The following is a 17,771-nucleotide window of genomic DNA, read 5'->3' as shown; positions in this document are numbered from 1 at the left end:
GTTAAAATTTGGGGATGGGGAATTACAATTCTGCCAAGAGGGAACAGCCCTATTACTCCCAGTTTCTGTCTTTCATAACTGAAAACAAAAACAAAAACCCTGGAGATAACATTATAAACAAGCAAATTAAACTCTGAGGTAGAAAGAAAGAAAGAAATTTCTAGGCATCTCAGGACTTGTGGAATGACACAGTAGTGAGTTCCTTGAGTTTCCTTTGTGTCCCATATATGCTAGACAGGGCACTGCAGAAGTTTTCAACCCAGTACCACCAACTAGCACAGGTAAAAAATAAAGACAAAAACAAAAAATCCAAGAAAAGCTATTCTCCAAAAGGACTGAGAAGAGGGTGGATTAAAAGCAAACTGTGGCATTATCCATCCTATTGTATTCAAACATCAGTGAAAAAACCATACTCTCCTCCTTCCCACTCCATGTGTTCAAGAGGGCTGACTAGGGAACTGCTCATCTACCTCATCTCACTCCCGCCATGCAGACAGTACACTTTAAATCCTATAGCAACTGGTATTTAAGGACACAAGCAGGTTGCTAATCACCCATCCCCTGCCTGGAAGAAGCAGGTAGCACTTTGTTCCACTGCCAGGTTATATCAGTGCACTAAGCAGGATGCTGAATTCCCATCTCCACAGCAGTGGAGGCAGGGGGGCAGCAATACAATCCTGATGGGGTAGTACTATTGAGTCTAAATCAGCAGTTGATCTTCTATCCTCTTACCAGTAAAAGGATGTTATTTTAATTTCTCCAACAAGATATGGCAGCCCTGGAGTACAGTGGCAACAAGTTTGAATGAGGTAGTATAAGGTGGGGCTAGTTATCATTAGGTTTCACTCACACCCTCCAAGCACCCCAAGTCAGCAAGGTGATAATTTGGAAGCAGAATCCTAACTTCCACTTGACAGCAACAAGACTGAACAAGGTGTGTGAAGCAGGGCTAGTCAGCAACCAAATCATACCAGAGAATCCTAACAGGAGCTGAACCACTGTTCACATCAATGAGGCAAAACAAGGTGATGCAGGGAGAAGTGATTATACTATGATTCCTTTATCACTGGAGCACACCCACCCACTTGAAAGGAAGCAGTATCGATCACTACCCTCCTTTTTCAGGGATGAGTATGTTGACAGGGCTCACCAAGAAACTGTACATACCCATCTGGGACTCAAACAGCAAAGGAAGAAGTTAAATGGTCACTCATTGCAGATGACATTATACTGTACATAGAAACTTCTACAGTCCTCACCAGAAAACTACTAGGATATATAAATTCACTAATGTTGTAGGATACAAAATTAATACACAGAAATCTGTTACATTTCTATACACTACCAGAAAGAGAAATTAAGAACACAATACCATTTGCAATTGTATCACACAAAACTAACCAAACTGATCACATGGATCACAACCTCGTCTAACTCAATGAAACTATGAGCTATGCTATGTAGGGCCACCCAAGACATATGGATCATGGTTGAGAGTTCTGACAAAATGTGGTCCACTAGAGAAGGGAATAGAAAAACACCTCAGTATTCTTGCCTTGAGAACCCAATGAACAGTATGAAAAGGCAAAAAGATCTGACACTAAAAGATGAACTCCCCAGGTCAGTAGGTACCCAATATGCTACTGCAGAAGAGCAGAGAAAAAATTTCAGAAGGAACGAATAGGCTGAGCCAAAACAAAAACAACATCCAGTTGTGGATGTGTCTGGTGGTGGAAGTAAAGTCTGATGCTGTAAAAAGCAATACTGCATAGGAACCTGGAATGGTAGGTCCATGAATCAAGGCAAATTGGAAGTGATCAAACAGGAGATGACAAGAGTGAACATCGACATTTTAGGAATCGGTGAACTAAAATGGACTGGAATGGGCAAATTTAATTCAGATGACAATTATACCTACTACTGTGTCCAAGAGTCACTTAGAAGCACTGGGGTAGCCCTCATAGTCTACAAGAGTCCAAAATGCAGTACTTGGGTGCAATCTCAAAAACAAGAGAATCATCTCTGTTTGTTTCCAAGGCAAACTATTTAGTATCACAGTAATCTAAGTCTATGCCCCAACTACTAATGCCAAAGAAGCTGAAGTGGAACAGTTCTCTAAAGACCTACAAGATCTTTAGAACTAACACCAAAATACATGTTCTTTTCATCACAGGGCTCTGGAATGCAAAAGTCAAGAGATACCTGGAATAATAGGCAAGTTTGGTCTTGGAGTACAAACTGAAGTAGGGCAGAGGCTAAAATAACTTTGTGAAGAAAACACACTGGTCATAGCAAACACCCTCTTCCAACAACACAAGACAACTCTACACAAGGACATCACCAGATGGTCAATACCAAAGTCAGACTGATTATATTCTTTGCAGCTGAAGATGAAGAAGCTCTATAGAGTCAGCAAAAAGAAGCAAAACAGCAAAACAAAGCAAAACAAGCAAAAACAGCAAAAACTTAAATTGAAGAAAGTAAGAAAAATCACTAGGCCATTCAGATATGACTTAAATCAAATTCCTATGATGATACAGAGAAAGTGACAAACAGATTCAAGGGATCAGATCTGATGGACAGAGTGCCTGCAGAATTATGGATGAAGGTTCGAAACATTGTACAGGAGGAGGTGAACAAAACCATCCTGAAGAAAAGAAATGCAAAATGGTTGCCTGAGGAGGCCTTACAAACAGCTGAGAAAAGAAGAAAAGCTAAAGGCAAAGGAGAAAAGGAAAGATATACCCATTTGAATGCAGAGTTCCAAAGAATAGCAAGGAGAGATAAGAAAGCCTTCCTAAGTGGACAATGCAAAGGAGTAGAGGAAAATAATAAAATGGGAAAGATTAGAGATCTCTTCAGGAAAATTAGAGATACCAAGGAACATTTCATGCAAAGATGGGCACAATAAAGGACAGAAATGATATGGACCTAACAGAAGCAGAAGATATTAAGAAGACGTGGCAAGAATATACAGAAGAACTGTACAAGAAAGATCTTAATAATCTGGATAACCACAACGGTGTAATCACTCACCTAGAGCCAGACTCCCAGAGTGCGAAGTGGAGTGGGCCTTAGCAAACATCACTATGATCAAAGCTAGTGGAGGTGATGGAATTCCAGCAGAGCTACTTAAAATCCTAAAAGTTACTACTGTGAAAGTGCTGCACTCAATATGCCAGCATATTAGGAAAACTTAGCATTGCCACATGACTGAAAAGGTCAGTTTGCATTCCAATCCCCAAAGAAAGACAGTTGCAAAGAATTTTCAAACTACTGCACAATTGCATTCATTTCACATGCTAGAAAAGTAATGCTCAAAATTCTCCAACCGAGGTCTCAACAGTACATGAACCGAGAACCTCCAGTGTTCAAGGTGGATTTAGAAAAGGCAGAGGAACCAGAGATCAAATTGCCAACATCTATCGGATCACAGAAAAAGCAAGTGAGTTCCAGAAAAACATCTACTTCTGCTTCACTGACTATGCTAAAGCATTTGACTGTGTGGATCACAACAAACTGTGGAAAATTCTTAAAGAGATAGGAATACCAGACCACCTGATCAGACTCCTGAGAAACCTGTATGCAGGCCAAGACGCAACAGTTAGAACCAGACATGGAACAATGGACTGGTTCCGAATTGGGAAAGGAGTACGTCAAGGCTGTATATTGTCACCCTGCTTATTTAACTTATATGCAGAGTACATCATGCAAAATGCCCCACTAGATGATGCACAAGCTGGAATCAAGATTGCTGGGGGAAATATCAATAACCTCAGATATGCAGATAGCACCACCCTTATGGCAGAAAGCAAAGAGGAACTAAAGATCATCTTGATGAAAGTAAAAGAGCAGAGTTAAAAAGCTGGCTTAAAACTCAACATTCAAAAAACCAAGATCATGGCATCTAGTTCCATTGCCTCAAGGCAAATAGATGGGGAAACAATAGAAACAGTGAGAGACTTTATTTTCTTGGGCTCCAAAATCACTGCAGATGGTGAGTGCAGCCATGAAATTAAAAGATGCTTGCTCTTTGGAGGAAATGCTATGACCAACCTAGACAGCATATTAAAAATCAGAGACATTACTTTTCCAACAAAGGTCCATCTAGTCAAAGCTATGGTTTTTCCAGTAGCCATGTATAGATGTGAGAGTTGGAGCATACAGAAGGCTGAGCACCAAAGAATTGATGCATTTGAACTGAGATGTTGGAGAAGACTCTTAAGAGTCCCTTGAACTGCAAGGAGATTAACCAGTCAATCCTACAGGAAATCATCCTTACTATTCATTGGAAAGACTGATGCTAAAGCACCAATACTTTCGTACCTGATGCAAAGAGCTGACTCATTAGAAAAGACCCTGATCCTGGGAAATATTGAAGGCAGGAAAAGGGGACGACAGACTATGAGATGGTTGGATGGCATCACCGCCTCAATGGACATGAGTTTTAGCAAGCTCTAGGAGATGGTGAAGGACCGGGAAGCCTAGCAAGCTGCAGTCCCTGTGGTTGCAAAGAGTTGGATACGACTGTTGGGTGACAGAACAACAACAAAAAGAATAAAAGACCTAGGAATAAATTTACCTAAGGAAGTGAAAGACATGTATACTGGAAACTATAAGACACTAATGAAAGAAACTGAAAACATAAATAATGCTAGTAGTATTATTTATGTAGATATACTATGCTCATGCATGGAAGGATTAACACTGTTAAAAATGTCCATACCATCCAAAGCAATCTAAAGATTCAGTGGAATTCCTAGAAAAACACCCATGCACTTTTCACAGAAACAGAACAAATAATCCTAAAATTTGTACACAACTACAAAAGACCTAGAATAGCAAAAACAATTTTGAGAAAGAAGAACAAAGCTAGACTTATCATACTCCTTCATTTTAAACTATATTACAAAGCTATAAGTAATCAAAATAATATGATACTGGCATAAAAGCTGACACATAAACCAATGTAACAGAATCAAGATCCCAAAAATAAACCAGTGCATATTTGGTCAACAAATATTTTACAAGGAAGCCAATAATATTCAACAGAGGAAGGACATCTCTTCAATAAATGATGCAGGAAAAACTGCATCACTGGAGTTTCCTGGACAGCCATATGTAAAAGAATTAAGCTGAACCACTATCTTACACTGTATACAAAAATTAACTCAAAATGGATTAAGAACTTGGGCAAAAGTCATGAAACCATAAAACTCCTAAAAGAAAATATAAGCAATACACTCCTGGAAACCATTCTTGGCAATGATTCTTCAGACTTGACACAAAAAGGAAAACATAACAACACAATATAAAATAAAGTGTGGCTACATCAAACTAAAAAGCTCCTGCACAGCAAAGGAAACTGTTAACAAAATAAAAAAGCAACCTATCCTATGGAAGAAAATATTTGCAAATCATGTCTGATAAGGGATTAATATTCAAAATATATAAAGAACTCATATGACTCAACAGCAAAACAAACAGTTCAATTAAAAACTGGCAAAGGATCTGAATGGATACTTTTGTGAAAAAGACAGACATACAGACAGCTAAGAGGTATTGAAAAGGCATTCAACATCACTAATTATCAGGAAATGCTCAACAGCAATGGGATATGATCTCTTTCTTAAAATGGCTATTATTTGAAAGACAAGGAATAACAGCTGTTGGCAAGGATATAGAGAAAAGGGAACCCTTGTGCACTGTTAGTGAGATTGTAAATTGTGCAAGCACTATGAAAAACATAATGAGGTTTGGGATTGGCATGTACACACTACTATATTTAAAACAGCTAGCCAACAAGGACCTACTGTACAGCACAGAGAATTCGGCTCAGTATGCTTCAATAACCTAAATAGGAAAAGAATTTGATAAAGAACAGATACGTATATGTGTAGAACTGAATCACTTTGCTGTACACTTGAAACTAACACATCATTGTTAATCAACTATACTGCAATACAAAATTTTAAATATTTTTAAAAGATAATAAAATAAAATAGAACTACCACCCAATCCAACAATTCTACTTCTGGGTATTTATCAGAAGGAAATGAAAATCTAACTCCAAAAGATATCTGTACCTTCATATTTATTCCAGAATTATTTTACAATAGCCTAGACATGAAAACAACCTAATTGTCCACTGATGGATTAATGGATAAAGAAAATATGATATACATAGACATAGAACAGAATGTTACTCAGCCATATTAAAAGAATGAAATCTAGCCATTTGTGACAACATGGATGGACATCGAAGGCATTATGCTGACTGAAACAAGTCAGAGAAAGACAAATACTACACACTCGCACTAAAAAACAGAAATCTAAAACAAACAAACAAAAATACTGAACACATAGAAACAGGAAACAGATTGGTGGTTGCCAAAGGTTGGAGGTGTGGGGCGGGCAGAATCGATGAAGGCGCTCCAAAGGTCAAACTTTCATTATAAAATAAGATCTGAGGATGTAATGCACAGCATGGTGATTATAGTTAATATTACTCTACTGTGTATTTGAAAGCTGCTAAGAGGGTAGATCTCTAAAATTCTCATCAGAAGAAAAAAAGTTTTTGTAACTATGTGTGGTGACACATTAACTAGACTTATTGTGGATCATTTCACAATATATAGAGATACTGAATAATTATGTTGTATATATGAACCTAAGATAACATTTTATGTCCATTGTATCTCAATAAAAAAGAAAGAAAATAATCAAACAATATTCTATATACAATAAACTCACTTCAAGTACAATGACATAAGTTTACAGTAAAAGGATAGAAATAGCTATAACATGTAAACATTAATTTGTTTTTAAAAAGTATGAGTAGCTATGCTAAAATCACATAAGGTCAATTTCAGAGCAATGAAAATTACTGGAGATAAGTAAAAACATTACACAATGATAAAGGGGTCAATCCATGGAAGGTATAACAATTCTAAATGTGTGCATACCAAACCACAGACCCTAAAAATACAGAAACCTAAAACTAATTAAGCTGGAAAGAGATAAATACATCCATAATTAGAGTTGGAGTTCCTAATTCACTCTACTCTAGGGATTTGACAAGAATTACCAGACAAAAATTAGCAAGAATATAGAACTCAACAACACAATCAACCAGTATCTAGTTGACAAATATGAAACATTCCACTCAGAAAGAAAAGAATGCACATGTTCTTCCATAGTCTATAGACTATCTACCAAGAAAGATCATATCCTAGGCCACAGAACAAATCTCAACAAATTTAAAAGAATTAAAATCATAAAGTGTGTGTTTTCTGACCATAATGGAGTCAAAGCTGGAAATTTTCTTGTTTTTGATTTCTAAATACTTGCCATTTAACTAAAATACTTCTAAGTAAATGATGACTCAAAGAAGTCTCAAAGACAATTTTTAAAACTACATATGACTGAATGAAAATTCAAACACACATATCAAAACTTGTGCTGGAAGGAGAATTAATAACACTAAATGTATACCTTAGAAAAGAGAATGAAAATTCTCAAATCAACAACATGCTCCCACTTCAAAAAACTAGAGAAAAAGAGCAAAATAAGCTCAAAGAAATACTAAAGATAATTCAGGATAAAATGGAAAGAATAAAACAAAAGCAATTAAACAAAAGCTAGTTCCTAAAAAAAAAAAATCAATAAAAATTTACAAATCACTAGTAAGACAGACTACAAACTATCCAAATAAAATAGAACACTAAAGTAGTCCTATTACAAATTTTAAAAAGTGAATCTGTAATATAAAATCTCATAGTCTCCAGGTCCAGGTACTCTCATTAGAAAATATTTACGAACATTTAAAGAATTAACACCAATTTTATACAAAATATTCCGGAAAACAGATGCAGAGAGAACATTTTTCAGTTCATTTTATGAATCCAGTACTACCCTACTATGAAAAGCAAACAAGACAATACGAATAGAAAGTTCACTCAAAAAGGAACCTGTATTTAAATATAAAATGTATAACTGTAATTTAGAAAAAAAAGAAAATAAGATACAAAGTGAGACAAAGAGTTCTAAAAGGTGATATCAAAGAAGCACAATCTATACAGGAAAAACTGATAAACTGGACTCTAAAAGTCCAATTAGGTGGGTGAAAAGATAAGTTGAAGACTGGAAGAAGATAAATATCATATTACACCATTTATATGTGGAATCTAAAATATGATACAAATGAACTTACTTACAAAACAGAAACAGGCTGACAGTCATAGAAAAGAAACATGGTTACTGAAGGGGATAGGAGGGGGAACAATAAAGGAGTTTATGATTAGCAGATACAAACTAGTATATATAAAACAGATAAACAACAGGGTCCTACCATACAGCATAGGAAACTATATACAATATCTTGTAATAAACTATAATGGATAAGAATAGAAAAGATATATATATATATGAATCATTTTACTGTATGTCAGAAACTAATACATTACAAATTAACTACTTAAATTTTTTTTAATGTTTAAAAATAAAATAACAAACAAAAAGACTGAAGAAAATAATTGCAAATCATATATCTGACAAAAGATTAGTATCTAAAATATCCAAGAATACCATGATGAGACATCACCAGAAAATGATCAGAATGGCTACAGTAACACTAAATGCTGGTAATGATATAGAGATATAGAATCACTCATACACTACTGGTGGGAATAAAAATGTTATGACCACCCTGGACAACAGTTTGGGATTTTCTCATAAAACTAAACAAGCAACTATTGCACAACCCCTGCAGCTGCTCTCCTGGACATTTATACAAGAGAAATGAAAATTTATGTTCACACATAAATATGTACACAAATGTTCATAGCTGCTTTGATCATAATCAGAAACTGAAAATCCAGATATCCTTAAGCAAGTGAAAGGTTAAACAAGCTGTGGTACATCCCTACCATGGAACATTACTCAACAATAAAAAAATTCAACTATTAATACATACAACAACTTCAATGAGTCTTCAGAGAATTATGCTGAGTGAAAAAAGCAAACTTCAAAAGGTTACATACAGTATGATTCCATTTATATAACATTTTTAAAGTGACAAAATTATTGAAACAAAGAACAAACAAGTGATTGTCAGGAGTCAAGGATGAGGCTGAGGGAACCAGAGGGTAAGGATGTGGCTCTAAAAGGGCAACATGAGAAATCGCTGCAGTGATAGAAATGCTCTTTACCTTGAGTATATCAACTTCCTGGTTGTAGTAGTATACTCTTGCCTGGAAAATCCCATGGACGGAGGAGCCTGGTAGGCTGCAGTCCATGGGGTCGCTAAGAGTCGGACATGACTGAGTGACTTCACTTTCCCTTTTCACTTTCATGCACTGGAGAAGGAAATGGCAACCCACTGCAGTGTTCTTGCCTGGAGAATCCCAGGGACAGAGGAGCCTGGTGGGCTGCCGTCTGGGGTCGCACAGAGTCAGATACAACTGAAGTGACTTAGCAGCAACAGCAGTAGTATACTAATAGTTTAAGATATTTCTATTGGGGAAAATTGGATAAAAAGTACATGGGATTTTTCTATACTACTTCTTAAAAACTGCACAAGTCTATAATTATCTTAAAAGTTTATTTAAAAAACTGGGATGACACTAAAACAAAATCTGGGAGGATATTTATAACTCTATAGGCATATATTAGAAAAGAAGAAATTTCTCAAATCCATGACCTCAGTTTTCACCTTAGAACACCAGAAAAAGAAGATAAAATGAAACCCAAGATTAATCAATAGAAAGGAAATAAAAAAGACCAAATCAGGAATCAATGAAATAAAATATAGGAAAATAATACAGAAAAACAATGAAACCAAAAATTGCTTCTTATGAAAATTAGTACAGTTAATAAGCTTCTAGCTAGACTAACCAGGAAAAAAACACAAAACACAAATCACCAATATCAAGGATTTTAAAAGGGACATGAATACTTATCTCACAAACATTAAAAATATACCAATTAATTTGATGACGTGGGTTACTCATGTCTAAAGAAACAATAAAATTTATTTGGTCATAAATATTTCACTTACCTGAATATTTAAGGAAATTTAATTGGTATTAATATAGTAAATAATGAACCAAAAATTAAGGATACATTCGTATAGCACCAGTTCTCGTCCCAATAGCCAAGATTTTCTGAACTGGATCAAAGGCTAATGTGGTGGGCTGATAAGGAAAACCATGCCGAACTGTCTGAAAGAGAAAATATTGAAAATAGTCATCAGGGAAATAAAAATTAAAGTCACAACAAGATACCACTATCCAACCAGCAGAATGACTAAAATAATTATTTAGTTTTATAAAAAAGACCACCAAGTGTTGTTGGCAGGAGTGTTAAATCACAAACACTTTGGAAAAACATGTTGCAGTTCTTTAAAAACTAAACATATACCTGTCCTATGACCTAGAAAGTTCACTCCTATGTACGTAACCAAGAAAATAACGAGCATATGTCCACATATTAATTTGTATAAGTACACCCCTAACAGCTTTTAACAACCTAGAAAAAACTCAAATGACAAACAAGAGAATCAAACATCAAAACTGTGGTATATGCATACAATAGAATAACTCAACAATTAAATAATAAAAACTAAGAACATTATGCTAAGTAAAGGAAGCAATACACAAAAGAGTATGTATAGTATGATTACAAATATAATATAAACAAGCAAAACTAACCTATGGTGAAAAAAATCAGAACTGGTTTTGACCTTGACCACTTGGTTTGACAAGTGGTTGACTTGAGGAGAACTGACTAGAAAGGGCATAAAGGAAGTGAAGGTAATATTCTATATTCTGATAAGGTTTGAATTTTACATGTGTATAATTTAGTCAAAACTCATAAAATGGCATAACATATAAATAATATTAGTATTCCAGTATAAGTCTTTCAACTCCACTGTATGTTTGAAAGGTTTCATAATATCACAATGGGAAAGAAAGAAAAGAAAAATATAAAGAGCTCATAATATGACAAAAGAGATAAGACTAACATGTAAAAAAGGAATATGCAATATTAGATTAATTAATTTCAAAATGAAATATGTTAGAACCTTTAAAAAAATAGAGGACCCACATAGGTCAGGAAAAAAGAGATTCTATATCTTGTTCAGTCAAATATTTAGTGCTCCAAAAACTACTTTTAATGGAAATATTTTTATAATCTATTGCTTTTGTAAATATTCAAAGATGAAAAGATTAAACATAGCATGTAGTTTATCTAAAATTCATTCCCCAGATAAAACAAAGTAGAGTTCATTGCATAATTCCTCATTTTCCTTTAATGCATATAAGAACATATATGCGAAAGCATATTAATATATAACCAAATCTGTATTTTTCTTACTTAATAGCATATTATGGAAATATTTCCACAAAACAATATGTTTAGATGTTCTTCAACCTATTTAAAGATTGTAGAGCTCATTATAGTATGAATATACCACAATGTCTTTAACCAACGAACTATTGTTCTATAATCTCCAAAGAATTCTCAACTAAATTGGCAAAAAATATACTTAGCAACAAAACCCACTTTCTATTCATGATCCTTAACTGAGGTGTTTCCCTCTTCATTCTCAATTGTCCTTGTTTTGACTTGTAAACAAAATTGTCAAGAGGAAGATACTCTAAATTCTCATGCAGATCAATGTGGATAACAATAATCAGAATATATAGTTTCTCTCAAAAAACAAAACAAAACAAGAGGTGGGGATACTTCCCAACTCATTTTATGGCCAATATTACCCTGATCCTGGAAACTAAGTCATCACAACAAAAGAAAACTAAAGACCACTAATTATTAATTAATATGGATATAAAAATCCCTCCCCAAAATATTAGCAAGCCACTCATCAGCAGAAAAGTGGAAGATTTACTGAGCATGGCCCTGCCCACCAGAGCTAGACCCACTTTTCCTGATAGCCAGTCTCTTCCATCAGAAAGCTTACACAAGCTTCTTATCCTCATCCATTGGAGGGCAGACAGAATGAAAACCACAATCACAGAAAACTAAGAAAAATCATGACAAGGATCAGTCTTGCGTAACTCAATGAAGCTATGAGCCATGCCATGCAGGGTCATCCAAGATAGATGGGTCATGGTGGAGAGTTCTGACAAAACGTGGTCCACTAGAGAAGGAAATGGAAAAATACTTCAGCATTCTTGCCGTAAGAATCCCATGAACAGTACAAAAAGGCAAAAAGATCTGACACTGAAAGATGAAGCCCCCAGGTCAGTAGGTGTCCAATGTGCTACTGAAAAACAGCAGAGAAATAGCTCCAGAAGGAATGAAGAGGCTGAACCAAAACAAAAACACCATCCAGTTGTGGATGTGTCTGGTGGTGAAAGTCAACTCCAATGCTGTAAAAAACAATACTGTATAGGAATCTGGAATGTTAGATCCATGAATCAAGGTAAACTGGAAGTGGTCAAACAGATCACAAGAGTGAACATCAACATTTCAGGAATTACTGAACTAAAATGAATGGGTATGGGTGAATTCAATTCAGATGACCATTATATCTACTACTGTGGGCAAGAATCCCTTAGAAGAAATGGAGTAGCCCCCATAGTCAACAAGAGTCCAAAATTCAGTACTTGAGTGCAATCTCAAAAATGTCAAAATGACCTGGGTTCATTTTCAAGGCAAACCATTCATCATCACAGTAATCCAAGCCTATGCCCCCCAAGCACTAATGCCTGAAAACAAGAAGTAGAATGGTTCTATGAAGACCTACAAGACCTTCTAGAACAAACACCAAAAAAATATGTCCTTTTCATTATAGGGGACTGGATGCAAAATCATAAGTCAAGAGATACCTGGAGTAACAGGCAAGTTTGGCCTTAGATTACAAAATGAAGCAGGGCAAAGCTTAACAGAATTTTGCCAAGAGAACACACTGGTCATAGCAAACACCTTCTTTCAACAGCACAAGAGACAATACTACACATGGATTTCACCAGATGGTCAATGCCAAAATCACACTGATTATATTTTTTCAGGCAAAGATGGAGAAGCTCTATACAGTAAGCAAAAACAAGACCAGGAGCTGACTGTGGCTCAGATCATGAGCTCCTTATTGCCAAATTCATACTTAAATTGAAGAAAGTAGGGAAAACCACTAGATCATTCAGGTACAACTTAAATCAAATCCCTTATGATTATACATTGGAAGTAACAAACAGATTCAAGAGATTAGATCTAATAGACAGAGTGCCTTAAAAACTACGGACAGAGGTTCATACCATTGTACAGGATGCGGTCACCAAAACCAAATTCAAGAAAAAGAAATTCAACAAGGCGAAATGGCTGTCTGAAGAAGTCTTACAAACAGCTGAGAAAACAAGAGAAATGAAAGGCAAAGGAGAAAAGGATATATATACACATCTGAATACCGAGTTCCAAAGAATAGCAAGAGAGATCAGAAAGCCTTCTTAAGTGAATAATGGAAAGAGGTAGAGGAAAACATTAGCATGGGAAAGACTAGAGATCTGTTCAAGAAAATTAGAGATACCAAGTGAATATTCCATGTAAAGATGGATACAATTAAGGACAGAAATGATATGAACCTACCAGAAGCAGAAGATATTAAGAAGAGGTGGCAAGAATACACAGAAGAACTGTACAAAAAAGGTCTTAATGATCCAGATAACAACAATGGTGTGATCACTCACCTAGAGCTAGACATCCTGGAGTGTGAAGTCAAGTGGGCCTTATGAAGCATTACTACGAACAAAGCTAGTGAAAGTGATGGAATTCCAGCTGAGCTCTTTCAAATCCCCAAAAAGGATGTTGGTTAAAGTGCTGCACTCAATATGCCAGCAAATTTGGAAAACTCAGCAGTGGCCACAGGACTGGAACAGGTCAGTTTTCATTCCAATCCCAAAGAAGAGCAATGCCAAAGAATGTTCAAACTACCACACAGTTGCACTCAATTTACATGCTATCAAGGTAATGCTCAAAATCCTTCAAACTAGACTTCAAAAGTATGTGAACTGAGAACTTCTAGACGTACAAGGTGGATTTAGAAAAGGCCAAGGAATCAGATATCAAATTGCCAACATCTGTTGGATCACTGAAAAAGCAAGAAAATTTAAGAAAAGCACCTACTTCTGCTTCACTGACTACACTAAAGCATTTGACTGTGTGGATCACAACAAACTGTGGAAAATTCTTCAAGAGATGGGAACACCAGACCACCTTATCCTGCCTCCTAAGAAACCTGTATGTATGTATAGAAGCAACAGTTAGAACTAGACATGGAAGAACAGACTGGTTCCAAATTGGGAAAGGAGTATGTCAAGGCTGTATACTGTCACCCTGCTTATTTAACTTCTATGCAGAGTACATCATGCAAAACGCCCAGCTAGATGATGCACATCAATTAGATTGATGGGAGAAATATCAATAACTTCAGATATGCAGATGACACACCCTAATGGCAGAAAGGGAAGAGGAATTAAAGAGCCTCTTGATAAAGCTGAAAGAGCAGAGTGAAAAAGCTGGCTTAAAACTCAACGTTCAGAAAATGATCATTTTCTATTTCATGGCAAATAGATGGGGAAAAGGTAGAAACAGTGACAGACTTTATTTTCTTGGGGTCCAATATCACTGTGGACAGTGACTGTAGCCACAAAATTAAAATATACTTGCTTCTTGGAAGAAAAGCCATGACAAACCTAGAGAGCATATTGAAAAAACAGAAACATCACTTTGCCAACTAAGGTCTGTATATTCAAAGCTATGGTTTTTCCAGTAGTCATGTATGGATGTGAGAGTTGGACCATAAAGAAGGCTGAATGCCAAAGAATTTATGCTTTCAAACTGTGGTGCTGGAGAAGACTCTTGAGAGTCCCTTGGACTGCAAGGAGATCCAACCAGTCCATCCTAATGGAGACCAGTCCTGGGTGTTCATTGGAAGGACTGATGCTGAAGCTCCAATATTTTGGCCACCTGATGTGAAGAGCCAACTCACTGGAAAACACCTGAATGCAGGGAAAGATTGAAGGCAGGAAGAGAAGAGACTGACAGAGCATGAGATGGTTGGATGGCATCACTGACTCAATGGACATGAGTTTGAGAAAACTCAGGAAAATGGTGAAGGACAGGGATGCTGCAGTCCATGAGGTCGCAGAGTCAGACACAACTGAGTAACTGAACTATCTCAACAGAACATAGTACAAAAATCACATGGTCACCTCAATAGATGGAGAAAAATTATTTCAAAAAATCCAACACCCACTCACATTAAAAAACATTCAACAAATGAACTGTAGAGAACTTTTTCAATCTGATAAATGGCATGTACAATAAACCCTCAGCTAACGTCATACTAATCAATGAAAGAATGAATGGTTTCTCCCTAAGGTCAGGAATGAAACAAGTGTGTCCGCTCTTGCCACTTCTACATCCTTTCCAGGACAATTAGGTGAGGGGGAAAAAAAACATCCAGACTTTTTAAGAAATAACTAAAACTATGTGCTAACGACATGACCTTGTGCATATAAACCTAAGAAATAACTGAAAAAAATTATTAGAACTAAAAAGAAATTAGGCAAGATTGTAAAATTAATGTACAAATTATATTTCTATATATACTAGTGATACCCTATCCCAAAACAAACTTAAGAGAACAATTTCATTTATAATAGCAACCAAAGGAATAAAATACTTAGTAATGAACAAAAGAAGCATAAAGCTTACATGCTAAAAACTATAAAACATTGTTGAAAAAAATTAAAGAAGACCTAAATAAAGGAAAAGCTTCTCATATACATGTATTAAAATACTTAAGATTGTTCAGGTGACAATACTCCCCAGACTGATCTTCAGATTCAATGCAACCCCTAAAAAAATCTGGTTTGTTTCTTCTTTGCAAAAATTTGACAAGTTGACCCTAAGATTCATATGAGTACTCAAGAGACCCAGAATATCAAAGTGATCTTGAAAAAGATGAACAAAGTTGGAACACTCATATTTTCCATTTTTAAAACTTATGTGAATCTACAATAATCAAGACAATGAGTTACTGGCATAAGGATAAACACTTAGATCAGTGGAAAAATATTTAGATCCCAGAAATAAATGTTCACATTTTCAGTTAATTGATTACTGACAAGGGTGCTAAGACAATTCAATGAGAAATGAACAGACTTTCAACAAATGACACTGCAACAACTGGATATCTACATGCGAAATAATCAAGCTGGACTCATATATACAAATACTCAAAATGGATCATAGACCTAAATGTAAGAGGCAAAACTATACAAATTTTAGAAGAAAGCACATGTTTTTAAATCTTAGTGACTTAGGATTAGGCAATGGTTTCTTAAATATGACACCAAAAGCAATAAAATTAAAAACATAAGTTGACCCTTGTGAGAATTAAAAACTTTTGTGCTACAGAGGAAACTATCAAGAAAGTTAAAAAAAAAAAAAACCCACATAAACAGAGAAAATATTTGTAAATCATATCTAATAAGGCATTTATATCAAGAAAAAAATAAAGAACTCTTACAACTCAGTAATAAAAGACAAATAACTCATTTTTCCTCAAAATGTGAAACCGAGTTACCCTATAACTCAGGGATTTCCCTCCTGGGTATATAACCAAGAAAAATAAAGTTAAATCCCAAATATACCCCCATTTTATAAGATATTTGGAAGTGCATAGAATAGAAATGTGATTTTTAACATTAAAATCTTAAATCTGTATATGCTTTCTTCTTTTTTCATTTTAGCTTTATTTTTATCAAACTCAATCATGCACATAATTTTAAAATGTCAGATAATTCTATAGGACATATCATGAAAATTAGAAACAATGTATCCCCTTCCTTTGCCCATTTCCTGCTTTCTAGAGGCAACCACTTTTTAATCTTTTTGCTATTTATTTTGGCATTTACCTAATGTGTCTGAAAATGACATTTTTATATTGCTATTAACTGACTTCTCAAAAAAGTTCTTTCTTCTCTCCCACCTCTTCATTCCACATACAAGCACCCTTGCCACATCTCCATCTTCTCAACAAATCATAGCAGCCAGTGTTAACACTCTATTAATACTGCTCTCTTATTTTGCCTCACAAATGTTTTATCCCCTGATGTTACATTTTTTAATTTGCATTTTCTAAGTTTTTATGTGCCTGTCATTAATTCAATCCTAAACTTTGCTCCAGCTGCCCAAATTAACTTCCAATGTGTTAAATACATTGGGTATATGGATTCAGAGAGAGAAAGGAGAGACAGAGAGCCAAAGAAAGAAAGGGAGGAATTATTTAAATAATGCTCAAACAATCCCTAATGACTTAAAAGCAAATCAGTTGCTGCCTATCTCCAGGAGCAGAAAGAGAGATGGACTACTACAAAGGTCACAAGTGATGAAAAAATCTGTCATAGTGATTTCACAGGAAACACATTACATTCTACAGTATACATGATTTTAGATTGTTTTAAGCAATCTATACAGTATACATGTTTAGATTGTTTATAATGTAAGTACTTAAGAATACAGGCACAAATACTAATAAGATACTAGTAAATCCAGTCCAGGAATGTTTACTAAATGATGATAAACCATGACTAAATAACGTGTATTACAGAAATTTAAGTATGTACATATACCTCATATTTCATTTGTTACTAACATATTTCAATCTTTTCTTTCCCTGAACTTAAACTTTAAGTTCTCCAGGCCTCAGCCTTGACACTGAGGGAACTTCTGCTTACAAAATAAGA

The 17,771-nt window shown here is 35.3% G+C and overlaps 1 protein-coding gene across 15 annotated transcripts in view; it reads right to left on the bottom strand.

Moving 5' to 3' along the window:
• The window catches only part of STXBP5L (syntaxin binding protein 5L), a 466,532-nt gene that overhangs the window by 290,597 nt on the left and 158,164 nt on the right, over positions 1-17,771 (bottom strand). For all 15 annotated transcript variants that reach the window (XM_055568317.1, XM_055568321.1, XM_055568318.1 and 12 more), the window contains exon 3: positions 10,123-10,220. In XM_055568317.1, coding sequence (XP_055424292.1) covers positions 10,123-10,220 — 98 coding nt within the window. The remainder of the gene's footprint in view (positions 1-10,122; positions 10,221-17,771) is intronic.

This window comes from Bubalus kerabau, chromosome 2 (genome assembly GCF_029407905.1).
Source record: "Bubalus kerabau isolate K-KA32 ecotype Philippines breed swamp buffalo chromosome 2, PCC_UOA_SB_1v2, whole genome shotgun sequence".
NCBI classification, from domain to species: Eukaryota; Metazoa; Chordata; class Mammalia; order Artiodactyla; family Bovidae; genus Bubalus; species Bubalus kerabau.
Note: the sequence above shows the minus strand (reverse complement) of the source record. Positions and strands in the feature narration are given on the sequence as shown.